Source organism: Chelon labrosus (genome assembly GCF_963514085.1).
Source record: "Chelon labrosus genome assembly, chromosome: 16".
Lineage (NCBI taxonomy): Eukaryota > Metazoa > Chordata > Actinopteri > Mugiliformes > Mugilidae > Chelon > Chelon labrosus.
This window is the reverse complement of record NC_140349.1, coordinates 23300313-23313202: the sequence shown is the minus strand read 5'-3', so window position 1 is coordinate 23313202 and position 12890 is coordinate 23300313. Positions and strand designations below refer to the sequence as shown.

At 39.2% G+C, this 12890-nt stretch overlaps 1 protein-coding gene across 1 annotated transcript; it reads left to right on the top strand.

Moving 5' to 3' along the window:
• Positions 1–302: 302 nt before the first annotated feature.
• Positions 303–7612, top strand: LOC311501949 (CMP-N-acetylneuraminate-beta-galactosamide-alpha-2,3-sialyltransferase 1-like). Its single transcript, XM_084564021.1, has 6 exons — positions 303–846; positions 941–1137; positions 1231–1410; positions 6211–6256; positions 6336–6455; positions 7333–7612. Exons 1-6 carry the CDS (start codon positions 610–612, stop codon positions 7498–7500), a joined length of 948 nt encoding a protein of 315 aa, XP_084420147.1. The 5' UTR covers positions 303–609; the 3' UTR covers positions 7501–7612.
• Positions 7613–12890: the final 5278 nt, after the last annotated feature.

Below are 12890 nucleotides of genomic sequence, written 5' to 3'. Positions count from 1 at the left end.
CCAACAGAAAGTCGGAAAGTCAGAGATGTCAGCTTCAGTTCAGTTCAGTTTCATTTTATTTCGAACATGTGCGAGTAACATAACAAACTAAACTGAAAACAAACAAATCCATTAAGAATAGTCAAAACAACAATAAGAATAGTCAAAACAAAAATAATAATGTGAACCCAACATGTCCGAAAAGGAGTAGGATGAAGCATATGCTTATCAGCTTAATATGTTGGTTTATGATTGACACTTAATGCCAATAAAACTGTAGCCTTCTTCTTTTTCTTAATATCATTATATTATTTCATCTTCTTTCTCTGCCTATTCTTTTTTCTCTTCTTCATTTTCTTCACCATCTTCTTCTTCTTATCATTATTACTGTTCTATATTAATATTATTATTCCTTCTTCGTCTTCCTCTTTTCTCATTTTCATCTTCTTCTGACTACAGACTTGCAGACTGTAAAGATGACTTCATATACATGGATTATATGTGTCCTTTCTTTTCTGAACTAGTGACGGTTATTTCCTCAGTTCTTGCTCACTGTGTAAATTTCCTGTACCCTTTGTCATCACAGACCGGAGCCGTTTCCCTGACCACAAGTGTCACACATCTAGAATTATGCCAAAGAGGAAGATGAAATTTTTAGTCCTGTACATCACAGGCATTCTTGTTGAATTCTTGGTTTTAAGAGGATTCACTGAGTTCAGTTTTCAGTTCATTGTTGACGATCGAAACCTCTGTGACACCTGTTTATCTCCAAACAATCGTCTGTGCTCGCACCCCATAAAACCCCCCGTTGAGACGCTTTTGTCTGCGAACCACAACCTCTCGGAGGATGATTTCAAATGGTGGAAGGTAAGGACAGAGTTCCTCTGCGTTGTTGAAGTCGGTGGATGAAAATGTGCCTGTGTGTCAGTCCAGATAAACAGTCTGCATCTGTCTCCACCAGCGCTTACAGAATGAAAGAGGAGACTACAACAAATATAACCAAGCAGTGAACAGACTGTTACAGATATTCCCAACCACCCCGGGGCTTATAAAGCCCAGCAGTGGCGGCTGCAAGACCTGTGCTGTGGTGGGAAATTCTGCTAACTTGAAGGGATCCCGAAATGGACCTCTGATAGATTTCCATGATTATGTCATCAGGTAAATATTCACCAAGAAGAAAATTATATTTAAACTTGGGCCTCTTTTTAAAAAGATATCCAGCAGTGAAATGATTCCCCCTGTGCTGTTCAGAATTAACAGAGGTCGCATTGAAGGCTACGAAGAAGATGTTGGGACCAGAACAACTCATCGTGTCATGTATCCAGAGAGTGCTGTGAATTTAGACAACAACACTCACCTTGTGATGGCTCCATTCAAGACACGGGATATAGAGTGGCTCACACAGGCCATGATGACTGGATATCATGGAAAGTGAGTCCCCTTCTTTTCAGGTTTTCATGTTAGACTGTATTAAATTATATGTATAAGTGAGCTGTCCCAGTTTGCAATAAGGTGTGTTTAATGTAATGCGGTAAACAGGGCATCACAACAGGGACAATAATACGAATGAATAGAGATAATATATGTGCTAAACATAATTCAATGCATTATTAAAACTCAGTAACGGAGGCAGTAGAGTGGCAAGTAACCAGACACCTAAAAGAATTTCCTCAGGGGAATAGATCGTCCTGCGTGTCATTCTGTGTCATTCTGTGTCATTCTGCGTGACAAGGGAAGCCAAGTTAGAGGGCTTTTTTTATGCTTGTTATATTCAATTATCATCTGTTGAAGCAACATAAGTTTTTTACATAAATTACACACACTGTTGTTCTGTTAAATCTACCTGACCCGGACAAGTAAATCTTACACTATTAAATCCAAAAAAGGTTCAAAAAAGGCAACTGGACTTGTAGAGTTTTAGAGAAGACGTTTCACCACTCATCCGAGTAGCTTCTTCAGTTCTAGGGGACTGGTGGAAAGTCTGAGGTTTAAATAGGAACTCCTCCTGAAAAAACTTGCTTGTTATGCTAATAACCAGAAACTGGTGCAGATAATATCCATTAACGACTGGGTACTTACCTGTTGTTGAGGGGGGACTGTTTTTGTCCCTGTCCTCTTCCCTACGAATGGTTCTCTAACGACTCTTGTCTTCTGTGTTTTCGCCCAGTTTCATCACAACTTTCTGAAGCACTTTAAAAAATACTTCAGTTCAGGAGGGTAGCTGAGGTTCAAAGCATACATTAGGCCAAATAACATGGCAGCATCTAATGCAGTGTTGTCCAGATCATGCAGTACCATCTGGCCTTCCAAGACAACCTCAATGTCTTCTGGTTTACTGGTGGCATCATGTCTAACGACATATATTCCTACCATGGTCTCCTCAATGGATCCTTGGAACGATGGCTTCATCTTCTGCCTGCAGAGCACACAGTCACAAAAGTAACAAAGTCAGATCAAACTAAATACATTAAATATATACTTTTGAAGCATTACACTGAATGTCTACACTAATAATATACAAATCTCTGTACAATTATACTCACCGTGTACTCTTACAAGATTTGCTGGGTCCTCATTGAGGTAAACACACAGCCCCTTGAGGATGCATTCCTGCTCAACATCAAGGGGCATAAGTACAGCAAGACATTAGTGTAGAATCCTTTTTCTTCAATCAAGTGTGTACAATGTCAAATCAGTATGTTTTTTTAAAAAAAAAAAAAAAGCATTCTTACTTGAGTCAGGTGTACCAAAAAGCTCTGTCGACACTTGCCAATCTGCCCGCCTTTCTTTTCAAATAGCTTCAGAAGTTTGTCAGATAGCACATCCAGCTGTGTGAGAAATCTCGATTGCAGGGGCATGGTGGTAATGTGCTTAAATTCTGCATTTACCTGAAAACAGGAATTATCACAGACAGAAAAATACTTATTTGATCACTTCATTTTCTAATTATGGCCCTTGTTTACAATATAATTTACCTTGACAAAATTAAACTTCTATGCGATTTAGTCGATTTTACAAACAGCTTTAGTGAAGCTTCACAGCAATTGTTTTTATTACCATTCAGATTTATACAGCCAGTCCCTGTAATCTGCCGAGGTGATACAGCCATACATGCAGAATAGCTCATCTCAGTACATCAGTTTATCTCTCTATCAACGACTTACTTACGGTGGCCCTGAAGGTCAAAACAAAACAACATTTCACAAAACACGACAACATTCCAGAAAACACAACAACGTTACAGATTACAGAAAGGATAGGAACGACACTTCTCGTTTCTGATTGGACAGAACCCATCGTGCTAAAATATAAGCTGATGTGATTGGTTGTTTTGCTGCCAGTCAAGAAATGACACTTTGTGAATGGTCAGCTACGCGGAAGTGTGGACACTGTGATGTGCTTTGAAAGCAGACAACATGTACTGTCCACACTGTGGAAAGAAGTATCAGTCGTTGCCAGATTTCTGCATGTCTTGTGGAAAGACATTGGCAATATTTAAAGAGGCTGAAGGGACGCACAACGAGGACGTAGTTGCCCCATCTCCTCAGTCCTAACTCCTTCAACCATGCTTTCAGGGTTCAGAGGGACATGCTAATGTCATGATGGGTTGAAAGCATATTAAGAATGACATTATATGTATGTCCTCTTTCAAAATATTCCTCTATTAATGCCATCTTGTCCTCCATTCTTTCCAACGCAGTTTAAAACTCGTGCACGGACACGGTGAAGTATAAACAGGAAATTACGTTACATTGTCCAGTTCTGTCCAATCAGAAACAAGAAGTGTTGGTTGTTCCAACGATAGACATGTATATATGTCTATGGTTCCAACCATTTCCAAATGTCGTTGTGTCTTGTGAAATGTGTTTTGACCTTCAGGGCCACCGTATACTGGATGTGGAAGACAGGAATCCATGTGATGAATATAACTAAATGTAAATAACTCGCGCCTGTTAGCTCCTCCTTGTCTCACTATCGGTCAGTTATTAGAGCAGTGTACAGTTTCCTCATGTGCTGAATATGAAACCTTCACTGTGAAAGTTTTTTTTTTCTCCTTAAGGCTGACTATAACTCATCATGGTAACAATTTTCTCTCAACGGATAATGTGGATGGACTTCGGCTGAGTAGGGGCGTCCACTGTAAAAATCTGCAGTAAACTAAAGGTAGCCGTAGCAGTTTTTCAAGAATGAGTTTTTCCCCAAAACTTTTCAGGGCGACTTTGACTTTCCACACCTCGCGACCGCGGATATGACTCCGCAGGCTAAGGGCGGTTATGACCCTCCCCTCTCCACTAAACGTAAATTCCAGTAAATGTTAGCTAACATCGTCTTATTGATGTTGCTCAATGTTCCTGGCTGATAAAACCATCGGCTTTATGAAAACTATACGTCTAAAGTGACTACCCTGAAATCTGACAAACATTTGATAAGTTTTAATTGTCCTTACCTTGTCCATAACTCTCCATGTCGACTTCAATTTGTCCAGTGAGGGTGAAAAGATGGCGGCCAAAATTCCTGCAGAAGTTTTCCGAGGGGGCAGAGTTTCCAGAGGAAACATAACTATTTTCTGTTTTCTTAACATGACTGAGACTTGTAGACTTGGCATCCACTAAGATTTAAGGGATTGTACATGATTGAAGCATGTTCAGAGGAGAACATAACTCAATCATGTCTTCTATACGAAATGTATACATGTAAATTGAACAATCCCCCTTTTCCCCTTTTTTCAGTGTAGGAGCAATTCCTGTTGGACTAGCTAGGACCAGAGCTAGACACACTGTAGTTATTTTAATCCTGTCAATCCCCTATTGTCAAGACTAGACTAGCACTAAGCTATTTAGTTTTATTAATACTATCTATTATGTGCTTCCCTTTCTCCTCTTCCTCTTTGTCATTCTCTCCCACCTCTAATCAGTTTGACATTGGCACCGTTGTCGTGCTCATATTAAAAAGTCAGGCGCACGGCGTGTAACGTAATTGAGATGGTAGAACTGTGTCAGGTGGGGGGCCCCTTAGGGAGGACTTCTACTGTCATTCAAAACATAGCACATTACCGCAGTTGCCTGCTGTCTCTTGACCAGTGTTGGTCAAGTTACTTGGAAAAAGTAATTAGTTACCGATTACTGATTACTTATCCAAGAAAGTAATCCAGTTAGTTTACTGATTACTTGTTTTCAAAAGTAATTAGTTACTTTCATAATTACTTTACTTAGTTACTTTTCAAAAACACACTAGCCAGCGACAAGCTTCTTCAGTTCAGCGCCACTAAGTCCTGTCGCTCTTAAGTCTATTTTCACCTGTTTAGCAGGAGAGGGGCCCTCTGTTGCTGCAGCGGTGATGTCGGGATCTGGGGGTGTCTCAATGAGTTTCACATTCCTGTGCCGGCTTGCTAGGTGCTTGCTCAGATTTGAGGTGGAATGTTTCGCTGTAGACAACATTTTTCTTCCCACGCAGAGTGTACAGCGGACGCTAATGTTTTTGTCATCTTTTACCGAGTCAAACTCAAAGTAATGTCTGAACTTCCATGAATTAAATGCTCCATGTTCGCGCTCTCTCCCGCACTCCACGTGTGTCTGTTGTTTACATCTACGTCGGGCCGCTATACGTCATTGTCACGAGACAGTCTCACAAAGCAAAATCCATACGGCAAAATCCCAAATTCTTTTATTGTGTATGGCAAAATCACGGTTTAGTAACGCAGTAACGAAGGCTGCTTGCAGGAAAGTAAAGGGAATCTAATTACTGTTTTTGCAATTGTAATCCCTTACTTTACTCGTTACTTGAAAAAAGTAATTGGATTACAGTAATGCCTTACTTATAACGCGTTACTGCCCATCACTGCTCTTGACACATTGCGCCTCTCCTTGCAATGCACCATTTATATCCAAAGCAAACCAGCACGTTAGGCAGCGAGTCTGCCTGTCGTCCATTTCTGGTGTAAAACCATGACCTTTAATTCACGTTCCCCCAGGTACAGTAGAAAACAATAAGCTGCTTGTAATCTTCAGTGGAACAAGCTTCCCTGTCAGAAGTCAGGGGGAGTTAAAGCGGGGAGGACATGGGTGAAATAATGAATGAACTGTGTATGTTGCTGTAGAGTTTCACATAAAATACATTATGCAAATTAGAATCTCCTTGAACAGGCCCACAGGTCACATCTGCGTGATGAGCTTTTGGATGGTGTGTCAAGGGCTAGTATTTGAATTTGTCATTTCATGCTGTCCCCAACAGGTCCAACACGGCACTAAAACCACATATAGTATTCAACAAGGATTTGGTGAGTACCATTAAGCGCTTCACCGCCTGCAAAGGTAGCGACCCGTGTGAGTTTAAAGGCCGATTCTGATTGTCAACAGGTGGCGGTGATCAACCCGGCTTTCATAAGATACGCTGACAACACGTGGCTGAGAACGAAGGGCCGGTATCCATCCACTGGCTTTATAACTGTGGCTCTTGCACTGAACATTTGCCATGAGGTAAGTTCAGTCTTTGAAATGGAGCTGCCTTTGCGAAGTTGAAAAAGTTCTTGGTTTCTGAATAAGTAATCCAAGGTGAGCAGCTCAATATGTTTGTCACATAAAACAAAGGCAAATGGACTTAGCACTCAGATATGCTGTGACCTGCATGAATCTTCATTCAGACATTGTCAACTACTACCTTATCTTACTCAGCAGTGGACTTGAGTACAACAGAACAGAAGATCTGAGGTTAAATGTTTGGACAGCGAGGTTTTGTAAAGTTTATATTTAGCCACACGCCAAGCGACCCCTTCCAAATGTCACCATACTGAAGGAAAAAATTCACATAGCGGAAAATGATAGACCCTGACTTCCTCCATACGAGGTTTTGAGGTGCTTTACACGTCAATGCACAGTGGCTTCTGTTCTTGTCAGGGAGGGTATAACCCATGTTCAACAACCCTACTTGTGCTGTGTGGCTGAGGATTGGCTGTCACTTGACTGTCACACTATATAAAGGCCTTTAAACCGCCTTTGAATCCTACCCTCACCCAAGTAAATGGCAAAAAATTAGGTAAACCGATAATGAACATGTGTGTACACTGTCCATCTTAAGACAGCAGGTATCCGCTCTCATCTAGCGCAAGTTGTTAAAACACTGCGTCGCCACTGATAGATCACACACTTGAAGCGCCTTCAAACTGGCAAAATGGAACAAAATGGAGAAAAAAACATATATATATTAAATTTATGTGTTACATGAATTACTGTGAGATAAAGTTTCCTCATCGCTTCACAGAAATCTGATGTTTTTGTCGGAACAGTTTGTCCACTATATTTGCATAATCATTTATTAATGTTAATTAATGTTATATGTTCATTTTCCTTTTCACAGGTCCATGTGTTTGGTTTCGGAGCAGACAGCGATGGAAACTGGAGCCATTACTGGGAGGAACTCAAGAACAAAAAGCTGAAAACTGGAGGTCATCCGGGACAAGTGGAGTATGACGTTATCCAGCAATTAGACAAGGACAAACACCTCATGTTTTACAGAGGGTGGTGAATTCTTTTTCCAGAATTGAAAGCAGCCAGGCTTAAATATACTGAATTGCTTTTTGTTAAAGAAACATGACTTTTGTATGTTAATTCAATAATTTTCTTTAATGTTAAGTATATTCAATTACTCTATGTTAAACCAACATAATTTTTTTAAATGTTACTTTAAAGCTTTTTTTATGCTTGTTATATTCAATTATCATCTGTTAAAGCAACATAAGTTTTTTACATAAATTACACACACTGTTGTTCTGTTAAATCTACCTGACCCGGACAAGTAAATCTTACATTATTAAGTTATAAAGCTTTTGCATACTTTGCTCATCCATTGCGTGATAAAATTATTTCTGCACTGGAAAAAAAAGTCTGTTGGATCTACATGAAAAAAGTATGTACATCGGTTGCACATATTAAAGTTATGTTTCCTCAAAATGATTTATTTGCCTTAAATATACTGAATTTCATTTTGTTAAAGAAACATGATTTTTTTTATATTAAATCAACATAACTTTTTTAAATGTTACATTTACACTATTAAGTTATAAAGCTTCTGCATAATTTGCTCATCCATTGCATGATCAAATTATTTATGTGCACTAATTTCTGTTACTTAAATAAATCCATCCTTCTACCTGACCCAACCTAAGCTCTTGTTTACAGCATCTACCATAAAATTTCCAAAAACAAATAAGACATACAGAAAACCTTTTTTACTGAAGTGATTTTATTTTGTCAAATAACAAAAGAACAAAAACTTTAACTCAAGGCACTGCAAAGTAAGAAAAAAAAAAAAAAAAAAAAAGCAGTGCAAGTATTTGACCAACAAAAGAGCAACCACGGTCCCTGACAACAGCTCACTCAAAGAGTCTGTTTTTTAGGAGTTGGGTTTTCTTTGAAAGCGTGTTTCCGTCCAGCTCCATCACAACTTTTTGCAGCACTTCAAAACAATATTTCAGTTGAGGAGGGTAAGTGAGGTTCAACACATATATTAGGCCAAATAACATGGCAGCAGCTAATGCAGTGTTGTCCAGGTCATAGAGAACAATCTGTCCTTCCAATACAACCCAAATGTCTTCTGCTTTACTGATAGGATCATGTCTGACGACATATATTCCCAATGTGGTCTTCTCAATGGATTCCTGAACAAGGGCTTCATCTTCTGCCTGCAGAGCACACAGTCACAAAAGTAACAAAGTGAGATCAAACTATTCATTCATTCATCTTCTCTACCCACTTATTCCTGTTAAGGGTTGCGGGGGAGATCAAACTAAACACACTAAATATATACACTTGAAACATTATACTGAATGTCTGCACCAACTAATAATATACAAATCTCTGAATCCCTCTAAATAATTTACAATGAATAAATATTATATTTCAATTATCAGTTAATCTGAGGATTATTTTCTCAATAGTTTTGTCTATAAATGACAGATAACACTGAAAAATGCCCACTGTAGCATTTCCCACTTCACAAGGTAACATCTTTAAATTGCTTGGTTTTTTAATACCAAAAGACCAAAATTCTGAGTTTTCTATCATATATAATAAAGGAAACCATGATTTGAGATCGTGAGAAGCTGGAACCACAGATCCTTTGATAATAATTTGTTTTAGAAATGAAACAAAATATTATCAAAGGAGCTGCAGAGACATTTTTGACTAGTCAATTCATTGATTAATTGTTTCAGCTCTACCACAGTTTTGCTCAAGTATAGGAAAATTTGGAAGAGAAACTATCTTTAAAGGTGTTTCAACCCTGATATCTCATAATTCAATGTCACCATTCATTTGGAGTTATGTTACTGGTCATCTGAAATTTTAACCTAGTGCTCTTGTACATGTAAAATTGGATACTGACATGAATGAATTCTTCTATACAGTGTCTGAGAACACATAAGGATAAAATCAACCCATTTGGAGACATATTTATTTTTTTTTTAATTCAAGATCACTACTGTATATCTGACTAACTGTTGTATGTTTCAATAACTAGGTATTTTAGTGCTCAACAAAATATTACAGGTTTTGATATTTTGTTTTGTACAATTATACTCACTCTCTTATAAGATATGCTGGGTCCTCATTGAGGTAAGCACACAGCCCCTTCAGGATGCATTCCCTCTGAACATCAACATCATCCTAAGGGGCATAAGTACAGCAAGACATTAATTTAGAATCCGTTTTCTTCAATCAAGTGTGTAATCAGTATGTTTTTAGCCAAAATGCATTCTTACTCGAGTCATGTGTAGCAGAATGGTCTCTAGACGCTTGCCAATCTGACCGCCTTTCTTTTCAAAAATCTTCAGAAGCTTATCAGATAGCACATCCAGCTGTGTGAGAAAGCGTGACTGCAGGGGCATGGTGGTAATACGTTTAAATTCTGCATTTACCTGAAAACAGGAATTATCACAGACATAATACTTTGTTAATCACTTCATTTTCTAATTATGTTTAAAATATCACTTACCCCACTCAATATTTTTTGATGCTACAATTAGATGGTTTTTAATTAATGTAAGTGTACACTTATTGAAATCCTAGGTCAACAGTACCAGCTGAGAACCATATTTCTGTGAATTTCCTTTTTTAGGCCAAGCCAAAATGTTCAAGAACACATGACCAAGTTGAACTTTGGCAATGGGACATGCCCCAGGCAGCAATAAAATTCAATTTCAATTAAATTTTATTTATATAGCGTCAATAACAATACAAATCGTCTTAAGACGCTTTACAAAAACCCGGCCTGAAACCCCCAGAGCAGGCTGAAGGCGAAGGTGGCAAGGAAAAACTCCCTTTTAACAGGAAGAAACCTTGAGCAGAACCCATTTCATATGGAGGAACCCATCTGCCTAAGGCCAGCCGGGTACAGACAGAAAAAGCAAGCAAACAAGGACAAAAATGTGAACAGTGAAAAATTCTGAGACCCAACATTGTTTCCACTGCACTACCAGCATATTTAATCAATACAAACTTGCATTACCATGATGTAAGCCAGGGGTGCCCATTACATCGATCGCAATCGAAGGTAATGCGGGTAGATTGCGTGCCACTGAAAACATTTTTTTTAGATATTAGTCTAAAACATTCATCCGTTGCAACTCCAAAACAAACAGCAAGACAACATTCCTATTTATTTTTACTTTATGTTTGCAACATGCCCTCAGTTCAGCGGCACACATCCACAGCCAACTTCAACAACAACTCAAGAGTACCGTCTTTCTTAAAGAGACAGCACTATTTTTCTAAAGGTGCAGTGCACTAATTTTTCTTGATAAAAATAAAAACAAAGATGGATAGAGCTTTTAACACTGTTAACAACTATTAATATGACAATTAACGTGACACACGCACACACACACACAGGTAGATCACTTTGACTTGGTCATTGTAAAAGTAGCTTGCAAGCAAAAAAAGTGTGGGCACCCCTGACCTCAGCAAATTAATCGCATACCTCATTTACTTCAGAGAGTCCCGGCCATCTTGCCTGGACATCTTGTACCATACGTGTGTCTCGCACCACCTCATATCTCCTATAAGCAAATGTCCTTTCCATTTTCATCCTCACTTCCTCCCTGTTGTTCCTCTTCTTAACATCGATGATAAGTTCCTTTCTCAGATTTTCGAGGCTCACATCAGATTCTCTGACAGGGTAGGGGGGGCAATAATTTACTTCGGAACGCTTTGGTCTTTTGACCCCAAGAGCAGCACTTTGTTTACCCTCTGGTTTGTACTTTAAACTGTTAACCACCACCTCAGGACACAGCAGCTTTCTCAAGTGAGTGCGGTAGATTGCCAGTTTATTTTTCAGGCTAGCTTTCCATCCAGCATATCCACTGAGAGAGCCTCTCTCAGTCGGGCAGGGGTGCTTAGAGATGAGGGCCTCTCCAACCATGTTAAACTGTGTGTCGGTAACATAAACTCTGTACTTGACAATTTCTTGCACCAGTCCCTCAAGAATGTTTGACCTCAGTTTAGGATCTGGAATAAGCAAGGTACCATTTTCTCTATAGGATGCATTACCACGCTCAAGTTTCAGCTCTGCATCATAGCTAAATTGAGGAACATGGAAGATGCTGGGCCAAAGCGACCTTGAGCTGGATGACCCCGACTCTGGTAAGAAGAGTATGTCAGTGTCAACACACCCACTAGACAGGGATGAGGAATCTTCATCAACATGACAAGTGGCTGAGGTGGAAAGGCTATTAGCAGCCTGGGGAGTTGATGGTGCCGTCATGGGGATTACTCTGATGGTCCCTCTATCCTGTACTTCATCTACTGATGTGAGATTCATAAATTAATTTCCAAATAGTACATCCATAAACTGGAGCCTGAAGTTAAAGTTCAGACCACACTGTCTTTGTACCTCACTAACAAGTTCATTAACAGATCCAGGGAGTCCTTTTCGGAAAGTCAACCTCTGGCAGCTGTTGTCACCCAGGATTACTTTAACAATGGCTGGGGTATCCATTCTTCAAAGCCTTAGTCAGTGAAGAGGAAAGACATTCAATTTTAAACATGTTTTTGCATATTGTTTTATGGTAAGACACACTTGAGAAAATAAATTTTAGTCCAGCGTTTCAACTTGGGTGAAGCTAAATAAATCCACCAATAAGGTAGGAAGCTTAGGTAGCCCACTTGTATGTATGACAGTACAATGGAACATCACAATTACAGGCAAAAACTCCCACAGATAATATAGCACAACAAATACACCCAGAATGTGGAGAAAAGAGGCGTGGCAAAACGGACTGCAAAGCCTATGTTTTTCTATCTCTTCCCCACCAAGAAGAACCACAATAATGCAGGCACACCAAAACGGAACTTAAAGCAGAATGAGCAGGATTCATCAGTTGCAGTTTATAAACAACATTCAAAGTTAGCCAGTCCTCCCCAGCTCCCCTTGAATGCGTGCTTCCAATCTTGAACCTGGTTATGTTCCACCCTCACATCCTGCGTGCCATTATTGGTTGGGGGATACATACCCACTGCCAAAAGACTGATGCACCACAACACATTTCTAGTGGATCTAAAGTAATGACTGAGAGAGAGTCATTCTGCATGAGTCTATATGTGGCATCCCTAGAGGGAATGGCCACATTAATGTTATTTTTATGAAACTCATGTGTTCGTGAGACACTTTTTGTTAATGTATGTATTTATTTTCATTTAAAAGTAAAGAAACCTATAGAGGTGGGTCATTTTTTCCTCTCCTTTTTGTTTGTTTAATTTATTTATTTAGTTAGTACTAAATTCCAATATCTCTTGATTCACACTCCAGCCCAGTCGGTGGCGGTAATGCACCGTTAAGTTGGTTTGCCAACCGCCATAAAACACAAAAGAAGAAGAAGAAGAAGAGGTGGGTCATTTTATTTTGAAAGCAGTGGGGCGGAA